The 18,991-nt window shown below is 45.5% G+C and overlaps 1 protein-coding gene across 3 annotated transcripts in view; it reads right to left on the reverse strand.

The window, feature by feature from the left end:
• Window positions 1-1,406: 1,406 nt before the first annotated feature.
• The window catches only part of LOC122555670 (sodium/hydrogen exchanger 9-like), a 482,562-nt gene continuing 464,977 nt past the window's right edge, over window positions 1,407-18,991 (reverse strand). For 2 of the 3 annotated variants that reach the window (XM_087993313.1, XM_087993316.1), the window contains 2 exons: window positions 16,504-16,609; window positions 1,407-2,410 (listed from right to left, as the gene is read on the reverse strand). In XM_087993313.1, the coding sequence (XP_087849439.1) occupies window positions 2,246-2,410; window positions 16,504-16,609 (271 nt within the window). In that variant the 3' untranslated portion in view covers window positions 1,407-2,245. The remainder of the gene's footprint in view (window positions 2,411-16,503; window positions 16,610-18,991) is intronic. The other variant, XM_087993315.1, reaches the window with a different exon arrangement.

Genomic DNA, 18,991 nt, shown 5'->3' on the forward strand with positions numbered 1-18,991 from the left:
ATTTCACAAATAATAGTTAACAATATAACAGAGATTAACAGTCTGTGAAGTTACGATCATGACAAGGGCTAAGTGTAGCCTGAATAAAATATGTACAGTATTAAATTGGTTTGAATTTTAGGTATATCGGAAAGAATTGGAGAACCTCATTAGCTATTTCACAGCAAAACCTACACCAATAAACACTGACAGTACTTTTGTTTTAACAATTCAGTTTAACTCAGGTGCAGAAATATAATCTTCCCTTTTTTCCCCCAGGAGGTGCATGTTAAATGTGATGGAGCAAAGCCTTTCAGACAAATCCTAATCCAACATACTGTTTACATTCTGTTTTAAGTAGCATCTACCTTAAGGAAATATCTAGCCTGCTCTGCTACACAGTTAAATCGTGGCTCTGTCTGTATCCCAGCTACTTTGATTCTTTAACCTATAATAACCTTTCCTAACAGAAAGAGGTCAATCATGGTTTTGAAATGCTAATTGCCCAGCATCAAACGGAGTTTGGAGGCCTTTATTGAAACCCAGTGATCAGAAAGCCAGATTCCTATCTCTCAACACAGTACAGTGGCTCAGTGGTTAGCACTGCTGCCTCACAGCACCTGTGACCAGGGTTTGATTCCAGCCTCAGGCAACTATCTGCGTGGAGTTTGCACATTCTCCCTGTATCTGTGCGGGTTTCCTCCCACAGTCCAAAGATGTGCAAGTTGGGTGAATTGACTGTACTAAATTGCCCAGTGTTGGGTGGATTACTCAGGGGTAAATATTGGAGAATAGGTCTGGGTGTGTTACTCTTCAGTGGGTCGGTGTGGACTTGTTAGATCAAATAGCCTGTTTCCACCCTGTAGGGAATCTAATCTCATCATTCTTGTTAAAACTTTGTTCTTCCCTTTCCGAGCTGGACAAGGTCAGAAATCATATGACACCAGGTTATTGTCCAAAAGGTTTATTTGAAATCACAAGCTTTCGGAGCGCCGCTCCTTCATCACCTGACAAAAGCTTGCGATTTCAAATAAACCTGCTGGACTATAACGCGGCGTTGTGTGACTTCTAACCTTGTCCACTCCAGTACTACACCGGCACCTCCACACCTTTCTGGCAGGAGCTTTGGAAGCAGTGGGCTCCCAAATCAACTTCCCACTTTGGTAGTTTTGTGAGCACTACCTTACTTCCATACGTGAGCTATGGGAATGAGTGTTGTCAGGCTATTTGTCACAGTCTTACACCCTCAATCCTTTCTGTATCCAGAAAGAGTAGCAATTCCACATGAGATGCTTCTATACTTCTCCCCAGCCCAGGGTCCGTGAAGTTCATTGTTAGATGTTGACTCCTGTCCAGGATCATTGTTGGGACCTTCTGATCTGTATGGGTTCATACCACAGCATAACGCAAAGCACAGGATTCCAGAAGACTTCAAACAATACATTTATTTACTAAGACACTGAAATAGTTGAGTTCCATAATTTTTTCAGTTTATAGGTGACTTGTCTTAGTCAACCATTACCAGAGACTATGAAGAACATGACTGGAATTCAATCCATTACACCAACAGAACAGTGGAATGTAATGTTACATTATAAGAAAAGTACCACTGACCTTTAGGATTCTAACACCCTTCAAGATTACTAAGAATACAGAAAGGTACAATTACATTTATGTTGATTAACTTTTGAAAGTTTCCATAATAGTGCAAAGGTACTTCTTCAGCAGTAACCGAGCACTATTGCGAAGTCTGCACAGGAATCATTTCTGCATGACTGCAAAGAGGCACTAGCAGGGGCTTGTTTTATATCATAGACAGAAAGGAGCAAAGTTTAGTACGACATCAAAGAGCTTTTCAAAGGAAAAAGCCATCAAAGTCAGTGCAGTTACATAAATTTGATTGGTCAGGCAAAATTCCTAAGGCTCTGGACAGAATTAAAATAACATTCTTCCAAAAATGTCATCAGATAGCCTTTTGGTCTCAGGCTTGTTACTGTTAGGAATTCATGAACTCACCGTTTAAGTATTGGTCCAGCTGCTCTGGCTGTGGGTTTGGATTTTAGTATGACAGTTTTGAGACTGCTAAGCAGGAGAAGGTACAAATCGGAACATAAGAACTGGAGTAGTTGAATTGGTCTAAGTAAATGGGACCTTTACAATCTCCCTTTTCATCTTGTTCCCTCACCAGAAAATGTGCCAAAAAAACAATTTCAAATGCACAGCCACCTGGAATCTATTTTGAGGTAGCGCCGACGGTCCATTGGATTTATCCTTCATGGAAGATATCCTTGTCCCCTGGTTGCTCTTGGTTAGGAATATCCTTTCCTGGCTCCTCCCCCGAGCTGGAAGCAGGCACTGCTTTGTCTTCATAATACATTGACAGCTCATCGTTATTGATTATATAATCTGTGTCATCTTCCTTCTTACGGTCCTATGTTTAAAAATAACAGGAGTTTTATAATTCTTGACAATAGCACCACTAATGATTCAGGCAGCCTTAACACTGTGGAAGCCAGTTAATTCTCATCAAACACAAAATTTTTGGGGTTCAGAACAAGGAAATACAGTGAGGTTAAATAGTTATTAATAGCAGGAATAATTCAGGTATATTTTGTCTACAGTTTACCTCAGATGCAGAAACATATTCTTCCCTTTTCCCTTCTGGAGTTATGTCTTGAGTAGTAAACTGGGGGAGGTGACAATCAAGTGGTATTATCACTAGAGTATTAATCCAGAGACTCTGGGAACCTGGGTTCAAATCCCATCATGGCAGTTGGTAGAATTTGAATTCAATAAAAATCTGGAATGAAGAATCTAATGATGACCATGAATTCAATGTTGATCATTAAGGGGGTGAAAAAAAATTCCCCTTGAGGGAAGGGAAACTGCCTTCCTTTAATGGTCTGCCCTGTATATCATGGTTGACTTCTAGGCCATTAGGGGTGGACAATGTGTGCTGTATTAGCCAGTGACACCCACTTGTGAAAGAAAAAAGAAAAAAACTAGGAAATCCAGATTACCCCTTATAACATAGACAGATTTGTCTCTCAATTTCAAGATTAGTGTTGCTGGAAAAGCACAGCAGGTCAGGCAGCATCCGAGGAGCAGGAAAATTGACGTTTCGGGCAAAATCCCTTCATCAGACGCATCGATTCCTGATGAAGGGCTTTTGCCCGAAACGTCGATTCACTGCTCCTCGGATGCTGCCTGACCTGCTGTGCTTTTCCAGCACCACTCTAATCTTGACTCTAATCTCCAGCATCTGCAGTCCTCGCTTTTGCCTTGTCTCTCAATTTACCAACTGAGCAAAAACATTTCTGTGTAATGCGCAGAACCGATCAAACAGTACACCACGATATTTAATCTCGATTCTAACAGAGCAATCATCCATGGAGAGTGTCCAAAGCTCAGTACATGTCAAGTCCAGCAAACCCAGAAAGCATTTATTTTGTACTTTGTATTTGTGTTGCTGAATGTCACTTCCTGTGGCTTTAGATTTTTTTTTAAAAAGCTATTATTTTATTGCAAACTCGAGGGAAATCATTTAAAATGTGATGATAGTTTGTCTCCATATTAAATTGCCTACTGATCCTGATAGGCCAATCATTCCATCATTTTAAATGCCTCAATGTTATCTTGTGTGTGCTTTGTTTCTCTCAAGGAAATAGCTGTCTCACTTAGACAATCCATCTTCATTACTTCAAGCCCTGAGGTAGGCATCACTTTTGGTGATCCACCTCGCCAGCTTCTTCTAGTAAATCCTGAACTGTGCGGGGATAGAGATGGAGCAGAATATTCTTACAATACCGGGGGGATTGCACGAGAACGGAAATACCATGTTATAGCAGAACTGACTGTATTACATTTTAAATGCCCCTGACAGTTTATTTATGTCTTCTTGAAAACAATTGGTTTCTTCTTCATTATAAATTACCACAGACAAATGCTGAACTTTTACTGTTACTCTATAGGTTGTCCTAGCTGTGACCCTTGAGGAACATCATTACCTGGCATCCTTCAATCTGAAAAACAATCTTTGTTTTCACTCACTCATGGAACACAGGCATCACTGGCTGGGCCAGCGTTTATTGCCCATCCCTAGGTGTCCTTGCAAAGATGGTGGTGAGCGGCCTTGGTGAACTGCTGCAGTCTATGTGCTGTAGGTAGACCCATAATGGTGTTAGGGAGGAAATGCCTAGAGTTTGACCTAATGACGCTATTTCCAAGTCAAGATGGTGAGTGGCTTGGAGTGGAACTTGCAGGGGGTGGTGTTCCCATGTATCTGTTGCCCTTGCCCTTCTAGATGCAAGTGGTCAGGGGTTTGGAAAGTACCAGACCCCATGACTCATGGTTTTCCCACCGTAAGCAATCTTTTCTTCTTCAGTTGGACATTGACCCTCTGAGTTATGGGCCTCAATTTGGTTAACCAACCTGCTGTCAAGCACTGCCTGAAATTCCAATAAATAACATCCAGTGTATTCCACCATCGATCTTCATTCCTTCCTTATCAGAACTTAGATTAGTGAAGCCTGATACACCTTTTACACGTCTGTGCTCGGACTCTGATTCATTCAAACCACTCGGTCACTTTTCGTTCCTTTTCTGATTATTGCTTCCTAACCTTTAGTTAGTTAAACTAAATGAGTGCGTAGTTCCTTGGAATCACCTTTACAGCCTTCCTCAAATAAGACTGTCACTTCACCACTCTCCAACTCCTTGGCACTTCCCCCAGTATCTAGCAAAGATGAAAAATTAAAGCAAGTCCTTCAGGTAAGTGCTGTTGGCAGATCCTACGGCAAGCTGGGGGAGGGGCGACCATTTGGGCCAGCAGTTTATCAACTCTAAATATAGTCAATCTTCCAATTGTATCCTGCCTGTCAGTCTTCTGTACCATGATACTGTGGTCAGTTTGCTCATTGCACCTATGGTTCTGGCTCTTGTCTACAAAGGCCTTATGTCTGATGGACAATTCATAGAATCTCTGCAGTGCGGGAAACAGGCCCTTTGGTCCTACAAGTCCACATTGACCCTCTGAAGAGTAACTCACGCAGACCTATTCCCCCTAACCTATATTTACTCCTGACTAAGGTAGGTAGGAGGAAGGTATAAAGGAGACGTCAGAGGTAGGTTCTTTACGCAGAGAGTTGTGAATGCATGGAATGCGTTGCCAGCTGTGGTGGTGGAAGCAGAGTCATTAGGGACATTTAAGCGACTGCTGGACATGCACATGGATAGCAGTGAGTTGAGGGGTGCGTAGGTTAAGTTACTATATTTTACATTAGGATTAAGTCTCGGCATAACATCGTGGGCCTAAGGGCCTGTTCTGTGCTTTACTTTTCTATGTTCTATGTTCTAATGCACCTAACCTACATATCCCTGAACACTATGGGCCATTGAGCTTGGCCAAGCCACCTGACCTGCACATCATTGGACAGTGGGAGGAAACTGGAGCACCTGGAGGAAACCCACGCCCACACGGGGAGAATGTGCAAGCTCCACACAGACAGTCGCCGGAGGGTGGGATTGAATCCGGGTCTCTGACGCTGTGAGGCAGCAGTGCTAATCACTGAGCCACCAAACTGCCCCCATGATGGAAGATTTTGAGAAGGTATGTATTTTGAAGACAGGGTAGTAGTCTGCAAGAACCTTTTTAATTTTGAGGAGGGGTGATGATGACAGATTTGAGAAACAGGGGGACAGTATCTGAACAGAGAAAACCATTATCAATATCAGCAAATGTGGAAACCAGGAAGGGAAGCTGAGAGATCAGCAGCTTAGTGAGATTGAGAGGTGGAACTTACGGAGAAGTTGAGCTGGGAGAGGGCATGAGGGGAAATAGGAGAGAAATTAGAGAATGGTGAAAATTTAGGACAAGGATACAGAGTGAACCAAAGAGGAAGTTTGATCCAATGGGTTAGTGAAAGGGTGCAAAGTGGCAGAAGATGAGGATTGGAGTGTTTCAGTCTTCGTGAGTTTGAAGTCCATGAACTCCTCACGTTTGACATTTGACAAAAGCTGGTGGACCCAAGATAAAGTGGTTTGAGGATATACAAATGGGATTGTGGCAGGGTGGGGGGAGGGGGTTAACAATGGCTCGGGTTATTTCACTTTTCAGGAGGACTCAGCAGCTGAGTACAGGTTTGCGTGGAGCATAATTTGGCAGTGAATGGTTCAACCAATTGTCCATCAGATCCATTCAAATCCTCAAACATCAGGGAGCAGGGACACAGACTGTACTGAGTTAGAAACAGCAATGTCCTGAATGTGAAGCACTGACCTAGATGCATAATGTAACAGGTGTGGTCGCACTCTTGCTGTACATTGAGGAAGTGAAATCTTTGTGGTTGCGGTAAATCTCTGATTCGATATCGGGTATGTGTGAAGCATCTTGCATACAGCCAATGACATCCTGTACGATGGGGTGGTTTACTGCCTTCTAGAAGTAATGGGCAGGTTCCATCTGCTTCTCTCCCACTGGAACGAGGGAGGGAAATGTACTTGTCTGTACAAAAAGAATGGCAGGTACTTGGGGAACACCATCCCCTGCAAGTTCTCCAAGCCACTCACCACCCTGACTTGGAAATATATCACAGTTATTGGGTCAAAATCCTGGAATTCCCTCCCTACCGGCATTGTAGGTCAACCCACAGCAAGTGGTCTGCAGCGACTCAAGAAGGCAGCTCACCACCACCTTCTTAAGGGCAAATAGGGATGGGCTATCAATGCTTGCGACACCCAAGTCCCCCAAATGAATTTTTTAAAAAAATTCAGCCCATCGAGTCTGGACCAACCCTCTGAAGACCATCCTACCCTCTCTCTGTAAGCCCACATTGATGGTAATCTGACGGAATAGGAGATGAAGAACTCCAAGATGGTGGAGATGGCCCCTGTTCCAGCCCAGATACATTCATGGCCACGTGCAGCTATGCAGGTACCTCTGCCCGCGCTGACCCTGAAGGTCTCTGCTCCCGAGATATCACAGACATTTTTCCTGGCCTAGGCTGATGAAGGACAATGCCTCCCGAAAGACTCTGGGTGGATACAGCATCCCCCTTCTCCCCCTCAGTGCCTTTGCTCAGGCCCCTTTTGTTGGAGGCCAAGGGAGAATAGAAGCCACATTCGACTGGAGCCAGGCAGGTCACAGAGTCATACAGCACAGAAACAGACCCTTCAGTAACCGACCAGTCTGTACCAAACATAATCCCAAACTAAACTAGTCCTGAAGTTCTTTAAAGTCCCTGTGTCCCCCAGCCTTAACCCATGTCTAACTCCACCTTTCTTTCTTACCTCTTTGACCTGACCCATCCTGTCCATCTTCCTACTCTCCTATCCGCTCCAACCTTTGCACTGACCAATCACAATAACCCCCTACCTCCATACACCTATCAACATCCCACCCTTCTCCCTCAATATACTTCTGGGCTCCCTCCCCCTCCCCTGTCCTGACGAAGGGTTTCGGTTTCGGTTCAAAACATGGACTCTCCTGCTCCTCGGATGCTGTCTGACTGGCTATGCTTTTCCAGCTCCACATCTATTGCCTGCTCTTGGCCCATATCCCTCCAAACCTTTCATGTGAGAAACCAGCACCAGAAGCCGCACCACTTTCTGGAGGCTTTACAAACTAAAAGTAATAGCACAAACCACCAAGCAGTTCCAATAATGGAGCAGCAGTCAGTAGGAATCACTCAAGAACTAGCCTCAAAGCCGTTAATCACTCCGACTGGAGTGCGGAGGTCAAAGATGACACTGCTGCAGTAGGCTTATGTTATACTGACATCACAGTCATTTTTTTTCATTCACTTGTGGGTTGTGGGTGTCACTGGTGAGGCCCAGCAGATATTGTCTGTCCCTAATTGTCCTTGAGAAGGTGGGGGGTGAGCTGCCCTCTTGAACTGCTGCAGTCCACCTGCTGTGGGTTGACCCACAATGCCCTCAGGGAGGGAATTCCAGGATTCTGACCCAGTGACAGTGAAGGAACGGCGATGTATTTCCAAGTCAGGATGGTGAGTGGCTTGGAGGGGAACTTGCAGATGGTGGTGTTCCCATGGAGCTGCTGCTGTCTGCATACATCTGATGCACGCTGACGCCAAGGACTTCATGGGTGGCTGGAATGGCTAAACATTCTGAAGACAAGTCATCTTGGACTGGAAACGTCAGTTCCTTTCTCCACAGATGATGCCAGACCTGCTGAGTTTCTCCAGCATTCAGTGTTTGTTTCAGATTTCCAGCATCTGCAGTATTTTACCTTTATTCTACAAAAGAAAGTGTCCTTGCATTGCCCGGCAACCATTTTGGACATGAAACAGAACTTGAAGCCTTGAGAATATGGGTACTCCATGTCTGAGCTCTGCAGCCAAGCCATCATGCCCACACTAGGACAACGCTGAAGGGCGGAGGTCACAATGGTCACTCTCACCTAGACACACCTTTACATAAGAGCTCCCGAATACTGAAAATATCCACTCAACATGCCAAGGGAGCTTAGAGAAATCATGCAACATTTCATCTGCTATATTATTCATTCATGGGATGAGCGTGTCACTGGCTGGGTCCATCCCTATTTGCCCAGATGACAGTTAAGAGTGAACCATATTGCTATGGGACTGGGGTCACATGTAGATTATGATGTGGAGCTGCTAGTGTTGGACTGGAGTGGACAAAGTCAGAAGTCACATAACACCAGGTTACGGTCCAACAGGTGACCTGCTAAAGGAGCAGTGCTCTGGAAGCTTGGAATTTCAAATAAACCTGTTGGACTATAACACAGTGTGACATGTGGGCCAGACCAGGTAAAGATGGCAGTTTCCTCCTCTAAAGGACATTACTGAACCAGACAATTTTTCTGACAATTGGCAATGGGTTCACAGTCATCATTGGACTCCTAGTTCTTGCGGAAATAGTTTTTTTAAAAATCTAATGAATTCTAATGGCAAGGAGTCATCGATGCGGTCAGAGTGTGCACTCCAAGCCATGTCAACTCTGTCGGCTACTCACTTCAAATTGACACTGGATCCTTTCCCCACTTGTGACTTTGTGACTTCTGCCAAGCCGATAGGATCTGTCCTCTTCTCTCGCAGTTGCTTCTCAAACAATTTCAGTTTTGCCTCAAAAGTTATTACATAGCATAGGAAATGATCTGCAGCTTTCAGTGTCACCCTGCAGCTTCAGATCCATTTTACAAGAGTGAATTGTCAAATCCATCAGTGTAGACAAGTTCACCACAAATAACATGGTGAAACTATGTTCTATCTCAGCAGACACAAGTCAAAAATCTTGTTTCAATTAATAAAAAAGTCCCCGAGAACATCACATCCATGTACCTATTCTTGGTTTCTTCAATAAAACTAAAAGTAAATGTAAACCATTTAGGACTGAGATGAGGAGAAATGTTTTCACCCAGACAGTGGTGAGCCTGTAAAATTCTCTGCTGCAGAAAGTAATTGAAGACAAAATATTGAATTTTTTCAAGAAGGTATTAGATGTAGTTCAGAAGGCTAAAGGGATCAAAGGGTATGAGGGAAAAGCATCAACTTGCCACTGAGTTGAATGATCAGATTAGATTAGATTAGATTAGATTAGATTACTTACAGTGTGGAAACAGGCCCTTCGGCCCAACAAGTCCACACCGACCCGCCGAAGCGCAACCCACCCATACCCCTACATTTACCCCTTCTTACCTAACACTACGGGCAATTTAGTATGGCCAATTCACCTGACCTGCACATCTTTTGGACTGTGGGAGGAAACCGGAGCACCCGGAGGAAACCCACGCAGACACGGGGAGAATGTGCAAACTCCACACAGTCAATCGCCTGAGTCGGGAATTGAACCCGGGTCTCTGGCGCTGTGAGGCAGCAATGCTAACCACTGTGCCACCGTGCCGCCCTGACAGATATCTTTGTAGCATCTTTAAACACAGGTGAAGTGCCGGAGGACTGGAGAGTTGCTAATGTTGCTCACCTGTTCAAGAAGGGTAGTAGGGATATTCCAGGTAACTACAGACCAGTGAGCCTGACGTGTGGCGGGAAAGTTGCTGGAGAAGGTACTGAGGGATAGGATCTATTTATATTTGGAAGAGAGTGAGCTTATCAGTGATAGGCAACATGGTTTTGTGCGGGGGAGATCGTGCCTTACCAACTTAATAGAGTTCTTTGAGGAAGTCAACAAGTTGATAGACGAAGGAAGGGCTGTTGATGTCATATACATGGACTTTAGTAAGATGTTTGATAAGGTTCCCCATGGTAAACTAATGGAGAAAGCGAAGTCACATGGTGTGCAGGGTGTTCTAGCTAGGTGGATAAGGAACTGGTTGAGCAACAGGAGCCAGAGAGTAGTAGTCGAAGGGAGTTTTCGAAATGGAGAAAGGCGACCAGTGGTGTTCCACAGGGATCAGTGTTAGGGCCACTGTTGTTTGTGAGTTACATAAATTATCTGGAAGAAGGCAATGGTGGTCTGATCAGTAAGTTTGCAGATGACACGAAGATTGGTGGAGTGGAAGAAAGTATAGGGGACTGTCGAAGAATATAGATAGACTGGAGAGTTGGGCAGAGAAATGGCAGATGGGGTTCAATCAGGGCAAATGTGAGGTGATGCATTTTGGAAGGTCTAATTCTAGAGTGAACTATACTGTAAATGGAAGAGCCTTGGGAAAAGTTGATGAGCAGAGAGATCTGGGAGTTCAGGCCCATTGTACCCTGAAGATGGCTGCACAGGTGGATAAAGTGATCAAGAAGGCTTATGGTATGCTTGCCTTCATCGGACGGGGTATTGAGTATAAGAGCTGGCAAGTCATGTTAAAATTATACAAGACATTGGTTCAGCCGCATTTAGAATACTGTGCACAGTTCTGGTCGCCACATTACCAAAAGGACGTGGACGCTTTGGAGAGGGTGCAGAAAAGGTTTATGAGGATATTGCCTGGTATGAAGTTAAAAATCACTCAACACCAGGTTATAGTCCAACAGGTTTAATTGGAAGCACACTAGCTTTCGGAGCATCGCTCCTTCATCAGTGGCTACCACCTGATGAAGGAGCGATGCTCCGAAAGCTAGTGTGCTTCCAATTAAACCTGTTGGACTATAACCTGGTGTTGTGTGATTTTTAACTTTGTACACCCCAGTCCAACACCGGCATCTCCAAATCATTGCCTGGTATGGAAAGTGTTAGCTATGAAGAGAGGTTGAGTAGGTTAGGATTGTTTTCATTGGAAAAAACGAGGTTGAGGGGGGACTTGATTGAGGTTTACAAAATCATGAAGGGTATAGACAGGGTGGACAGAGACAATCTTTTTCCCAGGGTTAGGGATTCAGTAACAAGAGGCCACATGTTAAAGGTGAGAGGAGTAAAGTTTAAAGGGGATACATGCGGAAAGTACTTTACACAGAGGGTGGTAGGTGCCTGGAACGCGTTGCCAGCAGAGGTGGTAGAGGCAGGCAAGGTTGATTCATTTAAGGTGCATCTGGACAGATGCATGAGTAAGTGGGGAGCAGAGGGATACAGAACCTTAGGAATTGGACGATAGGTTTAGACACTGGATTTGGATCAGCACAGGCTTGGAGGGCTGAAGGGCCTGTTCCTGGGCTGTAAATTTCTTTGTTCTTTGATTGTATTAGATGGTGGAGCAGGTTCAAAGGGCTGAATGGCCTACTCCTGCTCCTACTTTTTATGTGAAACTCACAAATGAGTTGAGGTCAAAATGAGTCCATAACTAACAGCAGAGATAACACTGTTCAGCTATCATCAAAGATGCAATGTTGGGTGATCACACTAACATTACTTCCTTCTTAAAAAGCAAACTGTTTTTATTCACTCCTGGGGCAGCACTTATTGCCTCCCAAGCTTGAAATCAAAAGCTTGTGGTTTCAAATAAACCTGTTGGACTATAACCTGGCGTTGTGTGACTTCTGACTTTAGAAAGCGTGGCACATTCCTGATGAAGGACTTATGCACGAAACGTCGACTCTCCTGCTCCTCTGATGCTGCCTGACCTGCTGTGCTTTTCCAGCACCACAGCTTTTGACTCTGACTCTCCAGCATCTGCAGTCCTTACTTTCTCCCTAACACTGGCAGCTCCATATCATAGCCTACATGTGACCCCGTCCCACAGCAACGTAGTTGATTCTTAACTGCCCTCTGGGCAAACAGGGATGGCCCGAGCCAATGATACCCTTGAGAAGGTGGTGGAGAGCTGCTTTCTGTTGACCACCTGATGTGGGTTGATCCACAATGACCCTTAGGGACGTATTTACAGGAGTTTGACTGAGCGACAGTGAAACAACAGCGAAATATTTCCTTGTCAGGATGGTGAGTGGCTTGGAGGGGAATTTGAAGGTAGTGATGTTCCCATATATCTGCTGCCCTTGTCCTTTCAGATGGAAGTGATTGTGGGTTAGAAGGTGCTGACTTGATGATCTTTGGTGAATTTATGCAGCGCATCTTGTAGATGGTCCACACTGCTGCTACTGAGTGTCAGTGGTGGAGGGAGTGGATGTTTGTGGATGTAGTGCTGATCAAGTGGGACTGCTTTGTCCTGGATGAGGTCAACCTTCCTGAGTGTTGTTGGGGCTGCACCCATCCAGGCGAGTGGGGAGTATTCCATCACACTCCTGAGTTATGTCTTGTAGATGGTGGACAGGCTTTGGGAAGACAGAAGGCATACTTGTGGCTGCAGGATTAAGATCTATTGTTGATTCTCCCAGTGGGCTGTGCCTGTTCATCCATGGTTATTTATTACTCAATGCATATTCAATGCAGTGAGAGTTTCTCCTGTGCTGTAGCAGGGAGAAGCCATGGGTCCTCACCTTTAGTGGGCACAGCCTAAGAGCGGGAATCATAGAATCCCTACAGTGTGGAAACAGGCCCTTCTGCCCAAAAAATCCACACTGGCCCTCCAAACAGTAACCCACCCAGAGCCATTCCCTTACCCTATTGTCCTATATTTACTCCTGACCAATGCACCTAACCCACACATCCCTGAACATTATGGGCAATTTATCATGGACAGTTCACCCGAACCTTTACATCTTTGGATTGTGGGAGGAAACCGGAATACGCGGAGGAAACCCACGTAGACACAGGGAGAATGTGCAAACTCCACATAGACAGTCACCTGAGGCTGGAATTGAAGAGGACACACAGTTGATAACCTGGTCGGCTGGGGTTTTCTGAGCACCCCAGAGGTCTAACACTATGGGGTGGCCCTTCAGGTTTTGCCAACAGACCCTTCTCCCCCATCCCAACTTCAGCAGCTAGGCATTGGTCACCCATTGGCTCTGAGAAGACCTCAGCCCACCAGCAGCTGAATGACGTGGCTGTGGTGGGGTAAGGCTGTGGGTAGTAGCCGTTGTTGTCCAGCACAGTCCGGAGAATTGGAAGTGATGGAAAGAGACTTCGAGGTGGCGGAGGGTGTAGAGTGGGTTTGTGTAGAGATTGCAGAGAGGAATCAGTACTGGGGGAGGTGTTGGGGCTAGATAATGGAGATATAGGTTGTTTGTTGGGCAGGTGGGAAGGCAGAATTCAGGGCAAAAGTGAGGAGTGCAGATGCTGGAGATCAGAGTCTAGATTAGAGTGGTGCTGGAAAAGCACAGCAGGTCAGGCAGCATCTGAGGAGCAGGAAAATCAATGTTTCGGATTCCTCATTCCTGATGAAGGGCTTTTGCCCGAAACGTCGATTTTCCTGCTCCTCAGATTCTGCCTGACCTGCTGTGCTTTTCCAGCACCACTCTAAGCCAGAATTCAGGGATGGGTCAGGTGTTGAAGTCTGGGCTCTGAATGTGAAGGTGTGGGTGGTCGGGGGAATTGTAAGAGGAGGTCACTCACAAGGGAGGGGAGGGGCCTGATCATGGAGAGACAAGTAGGTTAGACTGCACTCCAACTGCAGTACTGGAAAGGTACTTATTCCATGTTGCAGTTTTTGCCTTCCTGTTAGTTGTTGTATTTTCCGTGGATCAGGAAACAAAGCTGGGGAAAGATCCAGCCTGCAGCCTCAGCAGATTACAAACCTGCCTCCCGGGAGCAGCTTAATTACTCCCGTCTCTGTTCAAACTGCGAGTGGGTGGGATTGAAACAGACTCGATTTGAGGTTTAGATTTGAACTTTGTTGCATTCCACCTGAGCCAGGCCCACCCATATCTGAAGCTGTGTGTAGATTTTGCCAGGATTTTCAATTTGTCTTCTTTGATGTTGGAACAACTGAGTGTTCAACAGCATATCGCTGCTTTGGATAACATCTGCCTTCTTTATGACTGCTACAACAGTTCTGCTTGATCCAGCATGCTTTGCAAATAAACATTGTAGGGACCAAAACCGCTGCACACAATAATACAGACATCATTAAGAACCTTTGCTGAAAACAAAAAATGCTGGAGATCACAGTGGGTCAGGCAGCATTCATGGAGAGAAAGCAAGCTAACATTTTGTTAACTTACTCTCTCTTCATGGATGTTGCCTGACTAGCTGCGATTGGCTCTGAGAAGACCTCAGCCCACCAGCAGCTGAATGACGTGGCTGTGGTGGGGTAAGGCTGTGGGTAGTAGCCGTTGTTGTCCAGCACAGTCCGGAGAATTGGAAGTGATGGAAAGAGACTTCGAGGTGGCGGAGGGTGTAGAGTGGGTTTGTGTAGAGATTGCAGAGAGGAATCAGTACTGGGGGAGGTGTTGGGGCTAGATAATGGAGATATAGGTTGTTTGTTGGGCAGGTGGGAAGGCAGAATTCAGGGCAAAAGTGAGGAGTGCAGATGCTGGAGATCAGAGTCTAGATTAGAGTGGTGCTGGAAAAGCACAGCAGGTCAGGCAGCATCTGAGGAGCAGGAAAATCAATGTTTCGGATTCCTCATTCCTGATGAAGGGCTTTTGCCCGAAACGTCGATTTTCCTGCTCCTCAGATTCTGCCTGACCTGCTGTGCTTTTCCAGCACCACTCTAAGCCAGAATTCAGGGATGGGTCAGGTGTTGAAGTCTGGGCTCTGAATGTGAAGGTGTGGGTGGTCGGGGGAATTGTAAGAGGAGGTCACTCACAAGGGAGGGGAGGGGCCTGATCATGGAGAGACAAGTAGGTTAGACTGCACTCCAACTGCAGTACTGGAAAGGTACTTATTCCATGTTGCAGTTTTTGCCTTCCTGTTAGTTGTTGTATTTTCCGTGGATCAGGAAACAAAGCTGGGGAAAGATCCAGCCTGCAGCCTCAGCAGATTACAAACCTGCCTCCCGGGAGCAGCTTAATTACTCCCGTCTCTGTTCAAACTGCGAGTGGGTGGGATTGAAACAGACTCGATTTGAGGTTTAGATTTGAACTTTGTTGCATTCCACCTGAGCCAGGCCCACCCATATCTGAAGCTGTGTGTAGATTTTGCCAGGATTTTCAATTTGTCTTCTTTGATGTTGGAACAACTGAGTGTTCAACAGCATATCGCTGCTTTGGATAACATCTGCCTTCTTTATGACTGCTACAACAGTTCTGCTTGATCCAGCATGCTTTGCAAATAAACATTGTAGGGACCAAAACCGCTGCACACAATAATACAGACATCATTAAGAACCTTTGCTGAAAACAAAAAATGCTGGAGATCACAGTGGGTCAGGCAGCATTCATGGAGAGAAAGCAAGCTAACATTTTGTTAACTTACTCTCTCTTCATGGATGTTGCCTGACTAGCTGCGATCTCCAGCACGTTTTGTTTTCAGGACAGATTCCAGCGTCTGCAGTAATTTGCTCCGGCATTAGAAACCTTTGCCTGGTTCTGCAGATTCAGTTTAATCTGAAGTCTAACCTCATCCCTTTGCTGGTTAATGGAAACTTGAATGACAAAGGAACCCTGTCTCATCAACGTGGAGACCGTTACGTTGCATGTTCACATCATTGGGAATCTGGAAGGAAGTGAGGGCTGCAGATGCTGGAGATCAGAGCTGAAAATGTGTTGCTGGAAAAGCGCAGCAGGTCAGGCAGCATCCAAGGAGCAGGAGAATCGACGTTTCGGGAATGGGCAGAGCTCATGCCCGAAACGTCGATTCTCCTGCTCCTTGGATGCTGCCTGACCTGCTGCGCTTTTCTAGCAACACATTTTAAGAATTGGAATCTGTGGCCTAGTATTAGCTTTTATGGTTGCCCCTTCTTCCAGATTTGAATAGTTGTACAGAACATGCCTTTCGGAACCAAATGTTTTCATGCCAAATTACACGGTCTAACTAACAATTCGTTTCATACTACATGTTACCATAGGAAACTTCAGCATTACTGAATATAACACAGGGTCAAACAGGATATCAATTTACTTTCTAGTTGAAGCCTCATTTCCAGCTTAGTTCCCTTGCACTCACTCACTGATACTGGAGATGACCAGGACGAAGCCAATCATCAAAACACAATGGGACAGATGCCAGGAAATAACTGATGCTTTGGCATTCCCCACTTGCAAGAAACGATAATGACAATGGCAGGTAGTCTAATAAAACTATTCATTTCAAAATTTAATCATAAGGTTTATAATTCAAATTGTCACATCCAGAAGAAGTTAATAAGAAGAAGCTTACCTGGTACGCCTGAGGGCTGGTCAGTAGCTTAGCAATGGGACCACACCATGCTGGCAACGTTGTTGTGAGCGGTGGACCAGAATGTGTCAACGCTGGTTTTAAGTATCTTGTGGCTTTGTTAAGGAAGGACTGTGCAACTTCTGTTTTGAATCTAACAACACTTGTATTATAAAGGAGGCACTGACAAGCATCACTAGTATATGTTATAGCTCAGCTGGATGCTGTGTGATGCAGTCGCAAAGTGTGGCGCTGGAAAAGCACGGCAGGTCAAGCAGCAGCTAAGGAGCAGGAGAGTCGACATTTCGGGCATAAGCTCTTCATCAGGAACATTTTGCCCGAAACGTCGACTCTCCTGCTTCTCAGATGCTGCCTGACCTGCTGTGCTTTTCCAGCGCCCCACGTTTCGACTGTAACTCTCCAGCATCTGCAGCCCTCACTTACTCCTGCGGTGACGCAGATTGACACCGACAATGTGAGCGAAGTTACCATGAAGGACTCTCCTTCTCAACCCTTCCTCTCGTCTGAGGTGTGGTGACCCTCAGGTTAAACCATCAGCAGTCTGACGAGAGAGTGGGACTGGTGACTTTACCTTATACATTACATTATGGAAAAGCAAAGGTGCACTTTGGAGATTGAAACACACCCAGTTTACGTGACACAAAAAATCCCTGCGATATTCAGAAATGGTGTGGAGCTGCAGTTGGCTGCTTTTTCTGGGGATACAGGAATAAACTTCACATTACTAGACAAAGGCCCACAGTCTGAAAAACACTGGAGGGTGTGGAGCTGACTGGGATCTTGCCCAAAGGCTGAAGGCGGCATGGTGGCTCAGTGGTTAGCACTGCTGCCTCACAGCATCAGGGATCTGGGTTCGATTCCAGCCTCAGGCGACTGACTGTGTGGAGTTTGCACATTCTCTCCATGTCAGCGTGGGTTTCCTCCAGGTGCTCCGGTTTCCTCCCACAGTCCAGAGATGTGCCGGTCAGGTGAATTGACCATGCTAAATTGCCCATAGTGTTAGGTGCATTAGTCAGAGGGAAATGGGTCTGGGTGGGTTACTCTTCAGAGGGGTGGTGTGGACTTGTTGGGCCGAAGGGCCTGTTTCCACACTGTAGGGAATCTAATCTAGAAACCAGCAAGTGCCTTGTATCCCCTTTGTTCAACAAGTGCTGCCAAATCAAGTGTCACTTTGGCACTGACCTGGACAGCATCAGAATTTCCTTCGATCTGAGGGGTGGAGCGGGAAGACTGAGGCTGAGGATTCTTCTTGCAGACTTCATCAGGATATTTTGTAATTTTTAGTATTTGCCCTGAGTGCAGTTGCTAAAACCCATGAATTTTAATCCATTCTGTCAGATGTGTATAAGAAGTTAGAATGCTATATTTTGTGCAGAAAGGTCTGTATAAACATAGAGGTACACAAGGTTTGTGAAGGTTTGTAGCTCAGGCTGAGGTTTAGGGTGTAGGTTTGCTCACTGAGCTGTAGATTTGATATCCAGACGTTTCATTACCTGGCTAGGTAACATCATCAGTGGCAACCTCCAAGTGAAGCAAAGCTGTTGTCTCCTGCTTTCTATTTATATCTTTCTCCTGGATGGGGTTCCTGGGGTTTGTGGTGATGTCATTTCCTGTTCGTTTTCTGAGGGGTTGATCGATGGCATCTAGATCTATGTGTTTGTTTATGGCGTTGTGGTTGGAGTGCCAGGCCTCTAGGAATTCTCTGGCAGGTCTTTGCTTAGCCTGTCCCAGGATCGATGTGTTGTCCCAGTCGAAATGGTGGTTTTTTTTTCATCCGCGTGTAGGGCTACGAGATGTACACACAGGTTGTTATAGGAAATCTGATTCGCTTGAATACAAGATTAATAGCCAAAGCTATGCCATCAGATTGCGTACAGTTGTTTTCGTTCACCTGTTCTTACTTCAAGTCCATTAGAGATAGGAGAAGTAGGCCATTCGGTCCATCACGTTTACACCACCTTTCAACGAGAACATGGCTGACCTGATAATATTCAGTTGAGAGTGTGTTGCTGGAAAAGCACAGCAGGTCAGGCAGCATCTGAGGAGCAGGAGCATCGACATCTCGGGGAAAGGCCCGCTCCACTTGCCTGCCTTTCCCCAAAAACCCTTCATTCCATTATTTATTAAAAATCTCTCTCTCAGCCATGAATATGTTTAATGAACCACTTCAATAGCTGTCTGCTGTAAAACAAAATCCACAGTTTCATTCCCCTCTGAGAGAAGAAACTCCTCCTCATCTCAACGCACAGTCCTGTACACTGAGGTGATGCTCTCTGGTCCGAGACTCTCCCACACGGGAAAACAACTGCTCCACATCTAACCTGTCAAGTTCCCTAAGAATATTGTACATTTCAATAAGGTCGCCTCTCATTCTTCCAAACTCCAATGAGTCCAGGCCCAACCTACTCAACCTCTCCAGACAAAACAATCCCTCCATTTCTGGTATCACCAATGTATCTATCCAAACACT

The sequence above is a fragment of the Chiloscyllium plagiosum genome, unplaced genomic scaffold, assembly GCF_037043375.1.
Source record: "Chiloscyllium plagiosum isolate Xiang-an unplaced genomic scaffold, Cpla_swu_hap1 HiC_scaffold_13, whole genome shotgun sequence".
NCBI lineage: Eukaryota > Metazoa > Chordata > Chondrichthyes > Orectolobiformes > Hemiscylliidae > Chiloscyllium > Chiloscyllium plagiosum.